The 22222-nt window shown below is 38.0% G+C and overlaps 2 protein-coding genes across 6 annotated transcripts in view; one reads left to right on the top strand and one right to left on the bottom strand.

Moving 5' to 3' along the window:
* FBXO33 (F-box protein 33) overlaps positions 1 to 2459 on the top strand; it is a 36202-nt gene extending 33743 nt beyond the window's left edge. The window contains exon 4 of the mRNA XM_059373123.1: positions 417 to 2459. Within this exon, the coding sequence (XP_059229106.1) occupies positions 417 to 688 (272 nt within the window). The 3' untranslated portion in view covers positions 689 to 2459. The remainder of the gene's footprint in view (positions 1 to 416) is intronic.
* Positions 2460 to 15205: 12746 nt separating this feature from the next.
* The window catches only part of MIA2 (MIA SH3 domain ER export factor 2), an 80369-nt gene continuing 73352 nt past the window's right edge, over positions 15206 to 22222 (bottom strand). For all 5 annotated transcript variants that reach the window (XM_059373116.1, XM_059373117.1, XM_059373120.1 and 2 more), the window contains 4 exons: positions 21335 to 21457; positions 17902 to 17960; positions 16849 to 17083; positions 15206 to 15534 (listed from right to left, as the gene is read on the bottom strand). In XM_059373116.1, the coding sequence (XP_059229099.1) occupies positions 15368 to 15534; positions 16849 to 17083; positions 17902 to 17960; positions 21335 to 21457 (584 nt within the window). In that variant the 3' untranslated portion in view covers positions 15206 to 15367. The remainder of the gene's footprint in view (positions 15535 to 16848; positions 17084 to 17901; positions 17961 to 21334; positions 21458 to 22222) is intronic.

Raw genomic sequence — 22222 nt, 5'->3', positions numbered from 1 at the left:
ACTGTGAAGCATCATAGGAGAGGATTTTTTACTCACTAAAAATGTTTTCGATGTATTGTTAATGGATACATATACATGAAATAAAATTTTGTTTTTTATGATAGAGCACTATCCAAAGCTATAAAGTTTTACTTTAAATGTCTTCAGTCTTAACTAAATGTACTGATATCGGAATAGCATTACAGCATCTACCAATTCACCAGCCACAGTGATGTTGTTGGAAACAATATCAAACTTGGTCTTTTTGTTTTGGAGCTAAACAATCCTACTTCAGTCTTTTTCAATCTCGGTATATTTTTAAAGGAAAAGGACCAAAGTGGTCAGTGAGATACAAGTTTGTGGAAAAGACTAACTTATCAAATAGAAAAAATAAATTACAAGGAAATGACAGTGCTTGTTTTTTGTTTATTTTGAAGGTTACACAGTGTGGGCGCACAACCTCATTGCCATTGCTCGTCTTCGTGGCTCTGATCTAAAAGTACTTGAAGTCACTGAAGAAAGCATTGATTTTGACCAAGGTGAACTGGCCGACCAGGATGTGGATCCAGTGCATAACCTTATTGAGCAGGTATCCCTGGGCCTGGGTCAACCTTGGCATGCGGTCATGGACATCGAATCACTCAGTGTCTTCACTGAACCGAATCGTCATTTTTACAGAGAGATGCAAAGCTTCAGCGAAGACATTTAGCTTTTTTTTTAATGTACAATTCCTGTGGTTACATATGCAAGTAGGGTCCTATTATGTTTTTTTTTCAGTAGTGTGAATTAATCCCTTTGTGCTGTGTTTAATCAGTATTAGCTTTATAGAATTATATATGTATATTCTACTTCTTGATCAAAGAACGTAGTCGGGTATTGGTTTAGAAGTTCAAAGTGACAATGTGTAGGGCTTTCACGGTTAATGGACTTGTTATCAAACCTTAAGGATATACAACCGAAGGTTGTCTGAGGTTGCTGGCTAACTTTTTTTTCACTGAGTTACTCTGCCTTTTGATGTTTTTATTCTTTGTGTGTCAGAGTTCAGAACTCAGGAGCCAAAATATTTTTATACGTATATAGATATATATCCATAGCCTGGTGGATTTGTATGCAATGCACTGCATTCATGCTTGATAGCATTTCATTAATTTTTTTTGAAATGGAAGAAGGGAGGATAGTATGATCCCAAATGAGTGATCTTTAACAGAGAAGCCAAGACTTTAACTTTTATTACATATATAATAGTTGATATCACCAATTACCATTCTGAATTTTGTGTATTAGGTTAGAATACTGCTTAATCCTTTTTTTAAAAAATGCATTTACATAAACATGAATACTCAAACTATTAGACTTTTTTTTAAACTGTATGAGACATAATTTTATTCATCAATTACATTATACATTCAAGTTAGCTTTTTAGCCCAGATTTCAAATAGTGGAGGAGGAAACTGTATTCCAGGGTAAAACCTCCTTAAAAGAAAATCAAAAAACAGAGCTGTAAACACACATGCTTGCAAACAAACATTAGTCGTGAAATCCCTAGCAATGAGTCACTGGATTTTTCTCTGTCAGCGCGCCTGTCAGCTGCCAAAGAATAGACTTAACTGAAGAAGTGCCCACATGCTGGCAGGGGCCGGCCCACTCTGGCCAGCCAGATACTGCTAGATTGTAATATTTAAGGTCGAATTTCGACCTGTGGTACACAGCTGTGCTGTGGCTCAGTCAGCAACCTCAGAACTCTGAAAAAAAAACAAAACAAAAAAAAGAAAAAAAAACCATGCACCTGTTTCACTGTGAATAGTGAATGTAAAGGAAAGAAAGGAAGAACTGAAAGCTTGTTCTATCACAGGTATGAGCTGCTATGATACATGAAGAACATTCCATGAAGTATGTTTTAAAACCTTGTTATATCTGAGAGGCTTTAAAAGCCGACTTAACTGTTTCAGGGCAACCGCGGTACAGACGTGGTCTCTGTGAGACTTCCACCTGACCCCAGTTTTAAGTGGTACGAATGTTGTGCATTTAATGTTAAAGGACAGTCTGCAATAATAAAGTAAGTAGCCAACGTGGGTGCCCAGCAGTGCTGAGACCTGGCTGCTCTATTGTAAGCTTTGGAAACACAATTTATGCAACAGATGTCCAGATATGATTCTATTTATGGAAAAAGTTTATATGTATTTTACAAATGGTTTTACCATCTTATATTAAAATGACCTTTTGACAGGTGTGCACTGTTTTGTCTCCAGTGAGCACATACCATGAGGATTTTATATGTACATCAGTAGTGTGAATCCACTGGCACAGTGTGTGTAAATGCCAGATGTGGTGAGATTTTATCTTACAAATGTGATCAGATAAAATAAATCCTGACAGAAACTGTAAGGAAACCAGCTGAATGTTTGACCTGATGACTGATGTTGTATGGTTTATGTTAAATGTATATTCTTTTAATCAATGAATAAAGCATTAAAAAGTGACCATTGTAATATGTTTTATTGTATACAAAGCATGAAAACTTTTAGTGTTAAACTGTAATAATCCTTTATAATCACGTTAGCTACTATTTTAGTCTGGTGCGGCAAAGCTTAAATTTGGGAATATTTCATAAAAAGTCCTAGGTTAGGGGCACCTGGTGGTACAGTCAGTTAAGCATCTGACTCTTGATTTCGGCTAAGGTCATAATCTCACGGTCCTGGGATTGAGCCCCAAGTTGGACTCCATGTTAGCAGGGAGTCTGTTTGAGATTCTCCCTCCCTCTCCCTATGCCCTTCCTCCCCCTGTTCACTCACTTTCTTTCTCTCTCTCTCTCAAAGAATATTTTTTTTTCAAAAAAGTCTCAGTTTAAATAGTTTGAAGGGTTTTAATTGTTTTAACTACCTTTGGCAAAATACAAGCTTAAAAGCAAACAATAGACTGGTTATCACAAAACTCAAGTGTATCATGCATTTAGAACAGTATTGATATAGTAAAACATAATTTATAGGCTATAAGAACTTTATACAATTCCTATACTAGATGCAGAAATCCTTTAGTATGCCAGTATTAAATAGTTCATAAACTCCTATATTGCTTTAGTTTGGTTTGTAATCTCTATTCTTGGTTGTTGAGACAAACAGCTATCAGTTATAAGATAGAAAATGGCTCTTTTCCTTCATCTGTCTTTCCCTAATCATTGCAGACACTGACTTTTCTTCCAGACACTGCCTCCTCACCTTGGAATAATATGGTATTCATCAGCTTCCTTGTTTCCTAGGCATATCTAACTCTTTTTTTGGGTGAATCAACATGTTTATTATGTAAAATACAAAAATAATACCCAAAATGTATGAAAAAAGAAAGCCTATTAATATATGTGAATAGTATACAAATGACGGTTGGTATAGTAAAGCACCAAACTGGGATGCTCAGCATCTGTTACACTCTGAGCTCTGACTCTAATGCTACAGAGCTTTAGCATTAGAGTCATCTGAAAAATGAGGAATTGGACTTGATTATCTAAAACTCTATTTAGATTCAGTTTCCTCATCTGTAATGAGAGATTGGACTTGATTATCTAAAACTCTGATTCTTCCCTAAAAGTTATAACTGTTGGCCCAACGGCTCAGACATACATAAGATCATCTTTGAAGAAATGTATTAAATAAAACATTTTCAAAACATAGCTCACTAAACTATATGAGATTTACATAGCTAAAACTGCTTTCCCATTTCCCCCACCCCCCTAGGAATAAAGAAGATAGGGAGTCAGTGGGGTGGGTCTTGGGAAGGACAGACCGACCATGGGCTTATGGCTAAACACAGATTCAGAAACTAACTTACTAGGGCCTTACGGCATGCATCAGATGGGACCTTTATGAAGCCAGTAACATAAAGTGGTCCTAATGGAGTAACACACAAGCAGGGATGAATAATATACAACCATCAAACTACATCATCTTTAGCAAGGCTTCCCAGCCTTTTCCATCCCCTGACATATACCGAAAATATTGTACAGCACACTGGTATAAACTGGAAAAAAACTGTGCAGGGAGAAAAATCATTGTTTTGTTTATTATATAATTGAGACAAAATGCAGAGAATTCGGGGAAATACTAAATTTATATAGAACTTTCAAATAAAATCTTGTCAGTTTTAACTGATAACCTCTTCAAATTTTTAACATTGCCACCAATGAGAAACACCCCACAAATAGGTGATAATTTTTAAATTTTTTCACAGCCATTCAAAAATTTATGCTGCTGAAATTATACTTAAGAAGTCTTAAAAAAAAAAAAAAGTTTAACAGCTCTAGAGCCACCTGCTTGTTTTTTGTTGGTAAAGTGTCTGACTTCAGCTCAGGTCATGATATCAGGGTCCTGGGATCATGTCCCATGTCGGGCTCCCTGCTTAGTGGGGAGCCTGCTTCTCCCTCTGCTTCTGTCTCTCCCCTTGTTTGTGCTCTTTTTTTTTTTTTAAGTCTTAAAAAAAGATAACATCTCTGAATAAAATGGTACATGTAATGTAGAGATTTCTTATAATGTGAATTAATTTCAAATTCAAGTGATTTTTTCATTAAGGTATTTCAAAATCATGATGAAGCTCCCATACTTAACCCTGCTGCTAGTTTAGCCACCACTCAGCACACATCAGTCACCAACAGACAGAATACCTGATTTCTGTGAATGTAGTTAGAAGCCTGCAGGGTGCCCTCCTCCTGCCCCTCAGGTCCAAGCCCCTCACAGCCAACCAGCTACATCTGGAATTTCACACCTGAGCTTTCAACCTGCTCCTTGGACACCTGGGACATACTTCTCTAATAGCTTCATAGACATTCCTTGCCTGTGATGAACAATGGAGTGTCTGCCTCTCACAGGTGAGAGGTGAGTGCCCACAGATGCTGTGTGTGCAAGGCACAGGGTCAGACCAGGGTCCACTCTATCTGCACTCCAAGAAGAAAATGAAAGCATCAGGAGGCACCCAGCTAGGGCCCCTAGCCACCCCAGATTTTATTTGTCAGAGAGCGAAAGAGAGCATAAGCAGGGGGAGCATCAGGCAGAGGGAGAAGTAGACTCCCTGCTCACCAGATGCAGGACTCCATCCCAGACCCTGGGATCATGACCTGAGCCAAAGGCAGATGCTTAACCAGTAGAGCCACCCAGGTATCCCTGTAATTTTTTTATTTTAGAAAGTTGTGCTCAATTTTTTTTCTCCATTTAGTTTTTATACATGATAAATATGTAACTGATCAAAGATACGTTATTGGTCATAACCCTGCCTCAACAGGAAAATACATTATCTTCAGAACATCTGTATACTCTAATGGAACATTTAATATATTTTAGAAAGGTTTTCACAAAAGTTGGTTAAAAGAAGTCTGTGTTTAAAAGAATGTACTTTGGGGCGCCTGGGTGGCTCAGTGGGTTGGGCCGCTGCCTTCGGCTCAGGACATGATCTTAGGGTCCTGGGATCGAGCCCCACATCGGGCTCTCTGCTCAGCAGGAAGCCTGCTTCCTCCCTCTCTCTCTCTCTGCCTGCTTCTCCGTCTACTTGTGATCTCTCTCTGTCAAATAAATAAAATCTTTTAAAAAAAAAAAAAAAAGAATGTACTTTAGGGGTACCTGGGTGGCCCAGTCAGTTGAGTGTCCAACTCTTGGTTTCAGCTCAGGTCATTATCTCAGGGTATTGAGAATGAGCCCCGGATCAGGCTCCACTTCCAGTGCAGAGTCTGCTTGAGATTCTCTCCCTCCCTCTCCCTCTGCCCCTCCCCACCATGCTCTCTCTCCTCAGATAAAAATAAAAAAGAATGAGCTTTAATCAGGAACACCCACTTCAGTGAATTTTCTGAGAAAACACTAAATAAATTAGCTAGGAAATACTATACTTGGCATGTGCTGAATTGTATGCCAACCATTATTTTAATCATTTCACTAGAAAGTACTCTATTTAATCTTCACAGCAACCATGTAGTATGTATCACCCCCATTTCACATATGAGGAAATGGAGGCACAGAAAGGTTAAGAATCTTGCCTAAAATCATAAAACTAGTCAATGGCAGAACAAAATTTAAACCTAGGTGAAGGGACCCTAATATTATACAACTCCTACCACTCTTAAATACTACAACTATACTATTATTTGACAGATAATGTTACCTATTTTTTGATAATGGATAACAGATTTGAGGTGATATCTCATTGTGGTTTTGATTTGCATTTCCCTGATGATTAGTGATATTGAGGATCTTTTCATGGATCTGTTAGCCACTTATATGTCTTCTTTGGAGAAATGTCTATGCAGATCTTCTGCCCATTTTTCAATTGGGTTATTTGGGTTTTTGTTAGTGAGTTGTATGAGTTCCTTATATATTTTGGATACTAACCCCTTATTAGATTGCTGGTTTGCAAATATTTTATCTCATTCCATAAGTTGTCTTTTCATTTTGTTGCAAGAAACATAATACAATGTAGTAAGCTTAACTGCTCTTTATAGACAGTTATCAAAGAGTTCCCATATTACACACACACACACACACACACACACACACACACACAAATCTCTTTTATAGCACTGCTATCAAATTCTTTTACAGTGGGGCACCTGGGTGGCTCAGTGGGTTAAAGCCTCTGCCTTCAGCTCAGGTCATGATCCCAGAGTCCTGGGATCGAGCCCCGCATCAGGCTCTCTGCTCGGCAGGGAGCCTGCATCCCCCTCTCTCTGCCTGCCTCCCTGCCTACTTGTGATTTCTCCCTCTCTGTCAAATAAATAAAATCTTCAAAAAGAAAAGAAAAAATTCTTTCACAATAGCTACTACCTGGGGGCGGTGGGGGGATAGGTTAGTTTGCAAAGGTTATAAGGCTAGATGCTTTTTTAAATAGATTCATGGTAAACCATGAACCATACCTATAGAAGCAGAATAATTATCAACTATACTCACAAAATTCTTTTGTAGCATCTCCCCATGTCTATGAATTGTCTGGCTTTAAAAAAGAAGTCTATTTTGTTTTCAACTAACCTGGTTCCAAAGAATGTGATTTCCTTTCCTCTTAATAACCTTCTGTCCCCAGTCCCAAATTCTGGCCCCAGAATATATTTTAGGAATATATCTCTAAAAAATTACCCTAAATCTAGAGGGGGGAATATATATGTACAAAGCTATACTATCATACATAATTCTTTAAGAATTCTAAAAAAAATAAATATGTAATAACAGCTTAAGCAGCAAGAAAAGAATAATTAGGTAAATTATATTCACAAAAGGGAAGGTAAAATCATGAAAAATGAAGTTTACAGGGGCACCTGGGTGGCTCAGTCAAGTAGCATCTGACTCTTGGTTTTGGCGCAGGTCATGATCTCAGAGTCATGAGATCAAGCCCCACATTAGGCTCCACAGTGGGTGTGGAGCCTGCTTAATATTCTCTCTCCACCTCTCCCTTGGCCCCTCCCTACCCTCTCTCTCTCTCAAAAAAAAGTTTATATCATTTATAATAGGAGATTACACTTAATATAAAATTAAAGACACACATAATTACACTAATACAAAAGATATGTGAAGGATAAAAAGCCTAAAGGAAGTACAACCTAAATGCAGAAAGTGATTTATATTTCTATGGTGACCCTGGATTTTCTTCAGCTTTTGACCGTTTTCTAACTTTTTTCGTAGGACCGTGTATTATTTTTTTTAAAAAAATCAGAATACCAAAGTGGAGGGAAAAGTTATCCAACCAGGACCAAGAAGGACTCTTTATTGAAATATCCAAGCCTACTGCCTATCAGTCCAAAATAATGCTCAGGTCATAATCTTGAAGTCTGCCCTCCTCCTTTAACTACCCTTTCAAATGGTGACAACAGCAAAAACAGAAAACTTCAGCTTCCAGGTGGCAGACTAAGCAGATGCTGGCCACCTATCCCCAAGGCCCCACTGAGATAAATATAAAGAAGAGCCAAGAGAAGTAAACCCTATAATGCTGAAAAGAATAAAAAAGGACACCAACAAATGAAGTTTCAAAATTTTCTGGGGGACAGAAGAACAGACTAGATTAGGTTGGAGGATAAAATAAGTCGAGAAAGCTATGGCCTACAATCTGTTTCAGGAACTGGGAGTCAGCAGGCCTGATAACAGTCCGAAACTTGGCTTAGAGCCAGCTAGTGTATCATGTACAGAACTGAGGTGTGAGTGTGAAAATAGGGAAGAACTGCAGGCAGAACAGCTCGAAGTTGATGCCATCATTCCCCTGCCACAGCCCCTAGCACAAGGCAGTGAGCCTGGTTCTGCCTCCAGCTAAAATACTGGAGAGATATTCCCTACAGAAACTAAACTGTTTGGAAAAAGCAAAACTTCTGGCGTGAATGGTGGTATCCTACATGAAGCCCTTCTCATTCTGGCATCTGGAAGGCCGACACCCAGCCAGCATCCTACGGTTCATCCTATGGCAAAGCCTGTCAGTCACAGATTCTGTCTCAGTCCCCACCCTCCATCTCTCACCACCTGCGTGCCACACACACACACACACACACACACACACACACACACACCTATCTCAGGAAGAAACCAAACAAGAAAACTATCCTTGTTATACAGAAAAAGGTATAAGCTAGAATCAGCTAACCAATTCATCTTCATTAAACATGAACAACTCAAGGTTGACCAAACATGTAAGGAGAGAAAGCCCAACTTAATCATTATTAATCCTAGAGAAAACAGATAATTCAGAAAAACACTTTTAGAAAACACTAATTGGCTATGGAGAAATTCAAAATATTAGATCTTTACAAAAAAGGATAGGATCTATGAAAAAAGAATAAAATACAATAAGAAATGCTCTCAAAGATTAATGACTGCTGAAAACAAAAACATTAAAGAGAATGATTTAGAATATATAGTTGACAAAATTTTCCAGGGGGAAAAAAGAGAGAGAGAAAGAGAGAGATGAAAGATATGAAAGGGATACCTGGATGGCTCAGTCAGTTAATTGTTTGCCTTCGGCTCGGGTCATAATCCCAGCGTACTGGGATCGAGTCCTGTATTGGGCTCCCTGCTCAGTGGGAATTCTGCTTCTCCCTCTGCCTGCTGCTCCCCCTGCTGTGCTCCCACACACCCTCTCTCTTGCTCTCTGACAAATAAATAAAATCTTTTAAAAAAATACAAAAGAAAAAGTAGATAAGGAACTTACCAAATATTTAAAAAAAAAAAAAATTCCCAGAGTTTTAGGACGCCATAGTTTAAGTGCCTAATATGGTGTGGTACCCCAGTCATATCACCCCTTCAAGAAAAAGGATCCCAGGGGTGCCTGGGTGGCTCAGTGGGTTAAGCCGCTGCCTTTGGCTCAGGTCATGATCCCAGGGTCCTGGGATCAAGCCCCGCATCAGGCTCTCTGCTCAGCAGGGAGCCTGCTTCCTCCTCTCTCTCTCTGCCTGCCTCTCTGCCTACTTGTGATCTCTCTCTGTCAAATAAATAAATAAAATCTTTAAAAAAAAAAAAAAAAGGAAAAGAAAAAGGATCCCAATCAGGGAAATACAAATCAAAACCACAATGAGATATCACCTCACATCAGTCCGAATGGCTAAAATTAAGTAAGGAAACGACAGATGCTGGCAAGGATGCAGAGAGAAAGGGGAACCTCCTATACTGTTGGTGGGAATGCAAGCTGGTGCAGCCACTCTGGAAAACAGCATGGAGTTTCCTCAAAAAGTTGAAAATAGAGCTACCCTACAACCCAGAAATTGCACTACTGGGTATTTACCCTAAAGATACAAATGTAGTGATCCGAAGGGGCATGTGCACCCGAATGTTTATAGCCTCAATGTCCACAATAGCCAAACTAGGGAAAGAACCTAGATGTCCATCAACAGATGAATGGATAAAGATGACACACACACACATATATATATGGAATATATTATATGGAATACTATGCAGCCATTTAAAGAAATGAAATTTTGCCATTTGCGACAACGTGGATGGAACCAGAGGGTATTATGCTAACCGAAATAGTCAATCAGAGAAAGAGAATTATCAAATGATCTCCCTGATATGAGGAATTTGAGAGACAACATGGGAGGTTTGAGGGGTAGGGAAGGAAAAAATGAAACAAGACTGGTTGGGAGGGAGACAAACCATAAGAGACTCTTAATCTCACAAAACAAACTGAGGGTTGCCACGGGTAGGGGGTAGGGTTAGGGTGGCTGGGTTATGGACATTGGGGAGGATATGTGTTATGGCGAGTGCTGTGAAGTAAGTCTGACGATTCACAGACCTGTACCTCTGGGGCTAATAATACATTTTATGTTTATAAAAAATTAAAAACTTAGAGAGAGAGAGAGAGGATGCCGAGTATAGTAGCTGCCAGCCTCTAGCTGCTGCACCTTCAGCATTCATGCCAAGTCCAGGTTCTCCCTGGGGGTGCTCCCAGCCAAGGACAGAACATGGAAGAGGACTAGGGCAGAGCCGTTCCCACCAAATGAGGGTCTCCTCTCAGAGGCAATCTTTGCCCCGGGGAGTGCCATGGCTCCAGCTCAGGCTTTCCTGGAACTGCACTGTAATCAGAGGCTCTGCCTACCCAACTCTTCCTTCCTTCCCTCTCTCCTATTCACAGATGTCAATCTGAACCTCAGTCTGAAGAGTCTCTCTATCTACTTTTGAACTCTCTCCCCTTAATCCTTCATAGGTGTTCTCCCTCAATAAATCTCTTCAATATCTACTTCCATCTTGGAATCTGCTTCTTAGAGGGCCTGGACTAACAAGAAATGAATGAAAATGTCTCACATGTAGCTACATCTAACTACGACTTTTAGAACACCAATGATAAAAGAAAAAAAAAAAAAACCTAAAAATTTTTTATAGGAAAAAATCAGGTTACCAACAAAGAGAACAGAATCAAATTCCTCAGACATGTCATCAGCAACAATGGATATTAAAAAACAATATATTGGGGGCACCTGGGTGGCTCAGTGGGTTAAAGCCTCTGCCTTCAGCTCAGGTCATGATCCCAGGGTCCTGGGATCAAAACCCCTTGGACTCTCTGCTCATCGGCAAGCCTGCTTCCTCCTCTCTCTCTCTGCCTACTTGTGATCGCTGTCTGTCAAATAAATAAAATCTTCTAAAGAAACAACATATTGGCATTAATTAATTGTATTAAATTGATATTAAAAGCACAACATATTCAAAATTCTGACCTAGAATTTCATACCTATATAAACTAATACCAAAAAGGGGAATGGGGATGCCTGGGTGGTGCAGCTGGTTAAGAGTCCAACTCTTTTTTTTTTTTTTTTTTTAAAGATTTTATTTATTTACTTGAGAGAGAGAGACAGGGAGAGAGAGCATGAACGAGGAGAAGGTCAGAGGGAGAAGCAGACTCCCCATGTAGCTGGGAGTCCGATGCAGGACTCGATCCCGGGACTCCAGGATCATGACCTGAGCCGAAGGCAGTCGTCCAACCAACTGAGCCACCCAGGCGTCCCAAGAGTCCAACTCTTGATCTCAGTGCAGGTCTTGATCTCACAGTTGTAAGTTCAAGCCCCACACTGGGCTCCATGCTGGGCATGAGACTACTTTAAACCAAGGGGGTGGGAGAGTAAAGGATTGGGATTTTAGGCATGCGAAGGATTCAGATTTTACATTCCCTAAATCCTTAAGGAAATAACTTGAGAGTGAACAGCAATAAAACAATAAAATTTAAAATGAATTTTAAAAAACAAAAACAAAAAAACCCCAGCAAGATAGAAGGTCTATGAAACAACAGAGTAATCCCAAGAAATCAGGAAAAGTGCAGGCTCTGTTCATTGGGCTAGAAACCAGCCAGTCAGTTTGCAACGGGAATACAAAGAAATGCCAAGACTAAAGTGTTTAAAAGAAAAAATAACAATATATCCAATAGAAAAGACATGAAGATTTTTTTCTTTTCAAGTAAGCCATGATAATGGCAAATAATATTGGGAGGGGGGAGAAGTCACATTAGAAAAGTAGGAGGGAGAACTGTACACTAGGCCTAAGTATAAAGTTAAGCAAAATGTGTTATTATATTTTTTAGGCTATTAGTGGTAGGGGAAAGAGAGTGAGCTTAAAAAAAAAAAATCATTGATTGACCTTGATATTTAAGAATATTCTCTTTAGGGGCATTTGAATGGCTCAGTTGCTCAAGTGTCTACCTTCAGCTCAGATCATGATCCCAGGCTCTTGGGATAGAGACCCAGGTCAGACTCCCTGCTCAGTGGGGAGTCACTTCTCCCTCTCCCTCTGCCCCTCCCTCTGCCCATGCTCTCGCACTCCCGTTCTCTCTCTCAAATAAATTTTTAAAATCTTTAAAAAAAAAAAAAAAAAAAAGAATATTCTCTTTAGAGTGATGCAGAAATTATGATACTGGGATTCACAGAGAAGGATATGTAAAGTTACTATATAATTTGGCCTGATAGTGAAAATATTTAAATAACAATAACAGTACAAATGCGCCTTATTGATTTTGAACCTTAGTTCAACTATGGACCAAGTATAGAACATCGTTACACTTGTAGGCATAATATTATTATTAGCAACCTTGAAAACATGATGTACAGCCAAGAGAAAATAGGATGTGGGCCAGAGTAGGGGAAGAGGGGACAGGAATAAGGAGGAAAAATTTTTTTTAAGGTTTTTTTTTTGGGGGGGGTCAGAGAGAAAGAGAAGTAGGCAGAGGGAGAAACAGGCTCCCTGCTGAGCAAGAAGTCTGATGCAGGACTCAATCCCAGGATGCTGGGATCATGACCTGAGCTGAAGGCAGATGCTTAACTGACTGAGACACCCAGCCTTCCCAAGGAAAAACTATTAACAAAGGTTAAAATATATAAAAATTACAAAAGTAACAAGAGCAAACATAATGTGGTTAAGTATCAAACATGAAGAAAGGAAAATGAGGATGGCAATAGTTAAGTCCTAATTTTTCATCTCAAAGAGTCAACATACAAACTGATACATTTAATCAATCAAGTTGATAAATCAAAGATTAGAGGTATAAGCATACCTTCTAAAATTCTAAAATCTTATCAGAATTAAATAAAGAAAAAGAGTTAAAAGAGAAACTAACTAGAAAGCATCACTGGAAATAAATGTACAAAACTTGTTATTCATCCTAAAATGCTATTATTTGATTTATTCCCACTTGGTTATACTTCTTTATTAAAAAAATATTTTTGTGGGGTGCCTCGGTGGCTCAGTGGGTTAAAGCCTCTGCCTTCGGTTCAGGTCATGATCTCGGGGTCCTGGGATCGAGCCCCGCATTGGGCTATCTGCTCAGTGGGAAGTCTGCTTTCCCTTCTCTCTCTGCCTGCCTCTCTGCCTACTTGTGATCTCTCCCTGTCAAGTAAATAAATAAAATCTTTAAAATAAATAAAAACTTTAAAAAAAAAAAAAAAAATTAAAAAAAAAAAAAAAAATATATATATATATTTTAAAGATTTTATTTATTTATCAGAGAAAGAGAGGGGGAGAGAGCGAGCACAGGCAGACAGAATGGCAGGCAGAGGCAGAGGGAGAAGCAGGCTCCCCGCCGAGCAAGGAGCCTGATGTGGGACTCGATCCCAGCACGCTGGGATCATGACCTGAGCCGAAGGCAGCTGCTTAACCAACTGAGCCACCCAGGCGTCCCAAAATATATGTATATTTTTGTAAGTAAAGTATGTTCATTTACTCTGGAATCCCAAAGTGTTTCAAACTATTCAGCCCATATCAAGTCTTTCTGGCTTCTGCTGTGCTCTCATTGACTGTTATCCTTGCTTCCTCTCTGATGCTGGCTTCTCACTTCATTACCGTTCTCTCTGAGGTTCGACTTGCCTGCACCACTCTCCTGTCTTCTGTCTTAAGTCAAAACAGGTCTCCTTCATCCTGGGGCAAAGAAAAGTTTCACTTGACTGGAATACTCTCCATCACTGTTCTGTTTCTCTTCTTTCACTTTCCAAATTTCCAACTTTAAAAAAGCAATCTATTTCTCCTAAAACCTAACCTCTAAACACTAAGTTTATGATGATGATTTTACAGTTCCCAATCTACATAATACCTTATCCAAGCAATTCACTTCATGAAGTCCTTCTGTTCAACCTTGTCTCCTAAGGTGAGGTAAGAATGGAGGAGTAAGAATACCTCACAAGAAGTGTTCCAGAGAGCATCTGCAGAAATGCTGGCAGGAAGCACTCCAGTTACAGTGCATGACTGCTTTGTTCAAGAATGTTTCACCTTCTGTCTTTTGGCACAGAGGACAAATTCCAAGTAAACAACTAAAAACAACCAACTTCTCAACAGACGTATTCTAAGACTTATTAGTTATACTTAATTATCTTTCCTTTCATAATCATATTAACGTGTGAGGAGACTAATAATAATAGAATTCATGCCTGAGGAAACACACAAAGAAGGTTAAGGAAACGTTCTAAAGATACTGAGTCCAAATACAAAATTTCTATAGCAAATTTCAACATTCCCCACTAAAAACAGTAATTATCTTACAAATTAAGAGAAAAGCAAGCCAGATAGAAAACTGTCCAAAAGCTAGTGAATGAACTAAGAGGATCCCAACTCTGAAAAAATACTATTTAGACAAATCAATTAGAATATAATCAATATTGACTTTTAAGAGTGTATTAATTTGGGACTCCTGGGGGGCTCAGTTGGTTAAACGGCTGCCTTCAGCTCAGGTCATGATCCCAGCGCCCTTGGATCAAGTCCTACATCGGGATCCTTGCTCAGCAGAGAGCCTGCTTCTCCCTCTGCCTCTGCCTGCCATTCTGTCTGCCTGTGCTCACTCTGACAAATAAATAAATAAAATCTTAAATTTAAAAAAAAAAAGAGTGTATTAATTTGTTGCTTTTGGCCATTCATGTCTACTTGCAAGAAAGAGAGTACAACCTTGGTAAGATAATCAAATGGGAAAAATCCATATAAAGCATTAGTTTTGAGCCTCAAAGCTATTGAGAAAAGTAAAAAACTAACTAATGGAGTCATATTTATGGAAAACTAGCTGATTTTATTATTATTATCAATACCAAACAAGTCTTTAAATCAATTAAAATTCATTTAATTAAGCATAAAGTTACCTTCACATTTGTCTACAACCATAGTAAATACAGTTCTTGGCAAAAAGTTCTTTGGAGTTTAAAACACCCCCAACTGCAAGATGACATATAAAACTCCCATTGTTTATGTGATAGTGGATTTGTTAATAAAATTAAAATATACTATCTAGAATAAAATAAAATGGAAATAATTTACTCATAAGATTCATATTTAAATCATCTTTATTTACAAAATACTATCCTGAGAGTTTTAATTCCATTAAGCTCTTATGTGAGCAAAAGTATAATAGGTTAAGTAACAGCCGTTACTTAAACTGAAAATAAGAGAGAAGTCAAAATTACTTTTGAAGAGAGATCAAAAACATGTTAAGTTTCTTGCTGTGGTGCTGGATGTTCAGTAGTAGGCTCATTTGAAGGTGGAGTCAACCCTGATGGGAACTCACATCTATTTTCAGCACGTGGGGGTGGGGGAAAAAATCCAGCTCTTGGGGGAAGAAAAGGAGGAAAAGCTCTCGGTGGATAGACATTTCTCACTGTTCAAAGAGATTGGTAAAAGACATTTTTTAATTTTAAGTACCTGTACTTCAGTTCTATTAAATGATTAGCTTATAACTTATAATACCTATGTTCATACTCAAAAATTGACCCCAGAATAATTACTTGATCTAACAAATGATTTTTACAACATTGAGTAAAAGCATATTCTCTTCAATTACACAGGATTGAAGGGAACATCACCAACTTTAGCCACAATTTTTGTCCTATGAAAACCTAACATCTTAACACTTTTCAAATTATTTCAAAATACATAATAAAGCTTGATTAAAAATTTTCATGTCATATAATTTTCACCAGACTTAAATTAAATTAAAACATTTTCATGTCATATAATTTTCACCAGACTTAAATTCTGACTAGTAATTTCCAATTCTAATTTTATACTATCCTAAAACATTTACAGTTAAAAGACTATCTTGAGGGGCGCCTGGGTGGCTCAGTGGGTTAAGCCGCTGCCTTCGGCTCAGGTCATGATCTCAGAGTCCTGGGATCGAGTCCCGCATCGGGCTCTCTGCTCAGCGGAGAGCCTGCTTCCCTCTCTCTCTCTGCCTGCCTCTCCATCTACTTGTGATTTCTCTCTGTCAAATAAATAAATAAAATCTTAAAAAAAAAAAAAAAAAAAAAAAAAAAAAAAAAGACTATCTTGAATTTCCCCAAAATTCATCTTAGTTCACCTTAAACCTTAAAATAGAGGAGAAATGAGAGAAAAAATACCATGTCAGGCATATACTAGCCTTCCGCCTAGTGTTTGGTTAACTATTTATTCTATAGAAACCTAGAGTTCTAAATGGCAATGTACAGATATAAAAGCAAAAAATTGTTTTTTTCTTATGTAAGGCTATGAAAGAATTTCAATAAATTCAACAATTAGTCTAAACATGATAAACATATTTTGGGTTTTAAATAAGTAGGACTACATAGGAACTACTTATGAAAAAAACTTTTAAAAATACTTTAGCTAGTAATTTTAATGCTAAAATATAAGCTGTAATTATTTTTACTAATTGATGCAGTAACCACTTTCTAATCAAATAAGAAACAAATAATTTAAGTCTTAATTTAAGACCACTGCAAAAAAAACAATGATTTTTCCTAATTACTGAAATACAGAAATAATTCCATATCATTGGGATGAATCACGTGGAAGCCTCATTACAGTCTACAAATGGCTGGCTGCCTTTCCAATTTGGAAAAGTAATGATTTACTACAGTGAGAAAAGCTTAGAATTATATCTTTGATTTACTCTGTAAAACACACACTAAGTTTAAAAAAAAAAAAAAAAACGTACTTGCAAATGGCGGTGGCGGTGGGCCAGCAAAATCCCTTGGTGGGAAATAATCTCGAGGAGCTCCATACATGCTTCCTGGAGGAGGTGGAGGAAAAGGAGGACCTCTTCTCATGAACGGACCCCTTGCATCCATTGGAAATAATGGAGCCCTGAATGGAGCAAGAGGTGGAGGAACAAAGCCAGGGCCCGCTGCTTCACTTTTGGCGGGGAGAGATGAATCAGGCACATTTAAATTCTGTAACAAATTGACAAACAGCGGTCACTAAAGCAACAGCAAAATTTGCAATAATCTTCCTGAAAAATCTTAGGTTTAAAAGAAAGCAGTCTATAATAATCTTAATAGTTTCTTCTGAAAGATTCTATTTTCTACATCAGATGGATTTTTGCGATCACAAATATTAACTGAAAAAAGTAATACTCGGGCTAAAGATAAAACACAAGAGTAGTCCAAGAATACCAAAACATACATTCTTTTATCAAGTTCATACTGAAAAACAGATGTTTATGTATTTTCTTTTTTTTTTTTTTTTAAGATTTTATTTATTTATTTGAGTGAGAGAGAACATGAGAGGGGAGAAGGTCAGAGGGAGAAGCAGACTCCCCGTGGAGCAGGGAGCCCGAAGCAGGACTCGATCCCAGGACTCCAGGATCATGACCTGAGCCCAAGGCAGTTGCTTAACCAACTGGGCCACCCAGGTGCCCTATGTTTGTATTTTCAACATAAAAAAGGTGACCAAAAGCAAAAATTGTAAAGGTAATAACAAAAATATACTTTAAAACATTCAAATAAAAATTGAAGGGGAAAATCCAAATTTCTGTTTAACTTTAGTAAGCTAACTCAAGCCTTTAGCCTATAAGTTGTACTGTATCACCATAGTGTACAACCCAGAAAAGAAACAACTATAATGCTATATAGGGAGTGTATATATTTGTAAAAATGGGAGAAGCAGCTTTATATCAAGAAATCGACTGCCAGCTAAATTTCTCTTCTAATAAACCAAGAGTCTGAAAAGCTCCTGAGCACATGGATAAAATTCCACTTTCAATACTTACACCAAGGTCATCTTTGTTATCATTTCTAGTGGATTCCATTTCTGAAGAGATTGGTCCATCTAAACACAAAAGTTAAACCATGAAAAATATATGACTGATCACTCCATTTCTACCGAATCTCCCAATCACAAGGGATTGTTGATATTTTCTCATTCTCCCATTAGTACATAAACCAGCCCGATACCAGCATCCTGCATTGCGGCCGCAGGAACAGCTTTGGGTCACTGGAAACTGTGGCACACTCAAAAGTTCTGCAAAGGCAGGTGGCAGGAATTTCTGTGGCTTGTTCCTAGGCAACCCTGATGCAAGTGCATCATTAGGAGACTTCTGGAAGGTGGCATCCCTCTTCCTTATCCGTCTTTCCTTCCTTTCTTTTTGCCCTCCCTCCACTCTTCCTTCCTTTTCCTCTTTCCTTCCTACTTTCCTAATTCCTCCATCAGGTAACATAGACTAGCATTTGAATTTAGCTACTGTTCAAAATAAATGTTCCTGGACTTCATCTTCACCAAGAACTGCTCGGTCCATGAGAAGGTAAATTCAAACAACCCTCTCTCTGACCACAACACTTATCCTCGCCTAGACTTCTCATTTAGTTATTCTCACTACACCTGTTCCTGTCACAGAAGCTTCCAGCCCTCTGGTCTCCCTCCATTTTCTTTAGTTTCCTCCTCTCTTCATTTCCACCCCTAATTAACTAGACTTCTAAGTCCATCACTTCATCCAATCATCGATGTCCTTACCCAGCTGGCAATATTTCGACATGTACGTGACAATATTCTAGCTCCATATTAATCCAACTTTCCACTTCCACTCTACCTATACCTGCAATTCAGCACCTCTGCAGGTAAAACAATCACAGATTTGTGTAGACAGAGCCCACTCCAAGCTGATGGATTTTCAGCCATACTTGCAGCTGCTCAATGACTAATCATTCTGCAACTTCCAAACCACATTTCTCCTCAGCAATTTTAAATCTCCATCTCTTCAAACTTACTAAACCAGTCACTTAGAAACTCCCTTAACTTTCTGTAATCAAACAAATAAATCTATCAGCAACCAAATTCGTATGATTTTTCCTCCTCTTATCATGGAGAAGTCTCCTTCTAGACGACCTATGACCCTGGTTCTGTGCGCTGAATCTCTCCCCTTCCTCTCTGTTGCCTCCCTCTTCCCTTTCTGCTAGACCCATTCTATCAGCAAGTCTCTTCCAACTACTACTTAAAAACAACACAGAAAAAGAAAATTCCCCTACAGCTACCCCTCTCTTCTGCAATCAATACTTGTTTTATATATATTATTTGGAATTCCTCTCATTTTGTCCTCATTTTACTGCAATCTATTTGCAACATCCACTACTCCACCGAAATTATTTTCCCCAACATCAAAAAAAAATTTTTTTGCTAAACTAAAATATACTTTTAGTCCTTATTTTATATTATTCCTCACCATTATTGACCACTCTCTCTCTCTCTCTTTAAATTCTCTCAGCCTTCAATTTTTGTGATGGCACCCTTCTCTCTCTATCTTCCCCTGCTCGCCACTCCTTCTCAGTCTCTTTGGTGGGCTTCACTATCTCTGTCTATCCTTAAATGATGGTCTCCATGGAGTTCCCACCTCCGCCCCATTCTGCTTTCATTCTCCTTTCGAGAAATCCCATCCACTCCTACACCTTTAATTTGATGTATACCAACTAATGACTTCCAGATGTGTGATTCAGATTGTTATTCCCCCTACTAGGACTTCAAAGCTTGAACTGACTCTTTGAATATTCATGCAGGTGTATCACAGGTGCTGCTAATTTTATAAGTTCAAAACATAACTTATAATCTTTCCTGTCAAATTTGCTCCTGTTCCTTGTTCTTTGTCTCAGGATGATGAATGGCCCAGATGCTATAGTCAGGAATCTAGGTATCAGCCAAGACTCCTTCTTCCCCCACACTCCCACAGGCTTTCAATCCTAAATCCTCCCAATTCTCTTTTCTCTATGTCTGCTTACATCTATGCATCCCTATCCCCTCTGCTAAATCACTACCCGCTTACTGACGTAGATTCCTGTCACAGACTCCTAAAAAGTTACCATGCCTGCAATCTTAACTGCTCCCTCCAACCTATTCACCATAAACGCATCCACAGTAATTTCTCTAAAATGCAGATCTGATTATTTCTTTAATGTGTTCCCATTACCCTGTGAACAAGGTCCAAGTTTTGAACAGGTTTGCAAGGCCCCGAGAACTCTATATACTGCTTAACCTTTTCACTACTTGTTTCAATATTCCCTGACTCACACTCCATGTTGCAGCCATAATTTATTACAACTTTGTAAGTCTTAATCTTTAAAGGTGCTATTCTTTAATTCTAGAGCATTACTGCCTGATGGATATATAAAATATATGAAAGATATATATATATATATATTTCTTTCTCCACATTTAATTATTAGCTTCTTATAGGCAGAAACTATACCTTATTATAATTATATTCTCTGCCATGTCACGTAGGGCATCTTCTAAACAGTAGACACTTAAAAATTATCTAATTGGATAATTAGATTCCAACAACAAAAAAGGACATGTAAGAAACGTTAAATAGCATTAGTTTAAAAATAGACATCCAATCACATATACACTGTCACTCCATAAAGTTTGAATTAATGAGGGAAAACAATTTCAAAATCCAAAATCCAAAGGTTAGAAAGAAATTATTTAATTAAAACTAATTTTAATTAATCTAGGCCATAGATCTCCTTCTCTGCTTACTATTCCAAAAAGACTCCTTTTCTAAAATAATAAATGTTTCAGCCAGATAATGCCTAACCCCGCCTTGCAATGTATTCCCTGTCCTGAAGAAACATTTTACCAATAAATTTATTTTGTTTCTATTTGCTTTTAATCTTTTTAACGTTACACTCTTCTGACTAATCCGCTGGATATATATATTTCGCAATTTTAGAGGGTTGCTGTGAGGTGGTTTAAGGAAAAGAGAGCCTGACAAATAGTAGGTTGCTCAATAAATGTTAGTTAAATCTATCTTTGTATGTAATGTTTAAATAAGGTACTTAATTAAAGCAACAACAAAGCAAATTATTTTTCTTGTGGATTTTCCCATTTCCATTCACTTTCCCGATTACCAAGTAGGATATATGTAAGTGGACTGGTAAATTTTTAAAAATTAATCATGGAATAGAGTAAAATTGGACATCATAGCTAAATATAGTAAACCCATTACAATAATGCCCAAATCAACCATTAACACATATGCACATGCCATGGATACATACAATATAACAAGAAACATAAAACTAGAAAGTTTCAGGAAAGATTTTGGCATCAAGAGCTACCAAAGATGTCCAGTTATTAGTCCTTTTTTCAGCTTCCAATTCTTTCATATGCCACCATTATTAAAAAATATACACATACACATAAGTATTTCTTACCCACTTTATCCGAAGATGGCATATTAATACTTCTGAGTTCTGCTGGCCCAGAGAGTCTGCCAGAAGTAGAATAAAATCTGTCTTGCCTTTGTGGAGGAATAGCTGGATCAGGATATGGCTGGCCTAGAAAACAAGTTTGTAAAAATAAATCAAGTTTATTTAAGTTTAATAGATAGAATATAGACATTTCTCTTGCTTCCTAAAAAACTGAACCACATTCTTGGTAGACAATAGTAAATAATTTGAGGAAATAGCAAAGAAAGAAAAAAAGGAATATGTTGTAAGTGTATCAGGAAATTCAGCAAAACAGACACTGATAAAAGAGGTAGTTAACAAAGCAGATATCATTCAGAGGTCATCAATGATCAAATTTTTAGTAACTTCAGTATTTTGGCAGTTAGCACCCCTCCAAAACTAAAGGGGAAGATCTTTCGCTCAACAGATGAACAGAAGGTTCACAATGCTCAGATTAAGGACGCCTGGACAGACACAAATCTGGGCACAGACTGTGACTCAGGTGCTTCTGCAACCACCCTTCACTGTCCCCAAGGGTCACTTACAATGACAAAACTGTCATTCCTGGGTACTTGTAGAACTCATCATTCTTGAAAAAAATAAAGGTAGTCTATCTCATCTTTGACAGGTGATGGCAGATTTTGACAGATTAGTTATGCATATGCCCAACTCCAAAAATAAGAGGAAAGTCAAAAGGGGTGAACTGTGTGGCTCTTTCTTATCCATAGAAATATGGAAAAACAGCTGCAAACTGCTTTCCATGACTGTCCTAAGCAGTGGTGCATAATGTGAACTCCACACATTGTTGGATAAGTCATTACTCATCTGACTCAGCCAGATGGGACCTTACTGACACACCTCTCCCACACAAAG

This window comes from Mustela nigripes, chromosome 13, assembly GCF_022355385.1.
Source record: "Mustela nigripes isolate SB6536 chromosome 13, MUSNIG.SB6536, whole genome shotgun sequence".
In the NCBI taxonomy this organism is placed as follows: domain Eukaryota; kingdom Metazoa; phylum Chordata; class Mammalia; order Carnivora; family Mustelidae; genus Mustela; species Mustela nigripes.
Note: the sequence above shows the minus strand (reverse complement) of the source record. Positions and strands in the feature narration are given on the sequence as shown.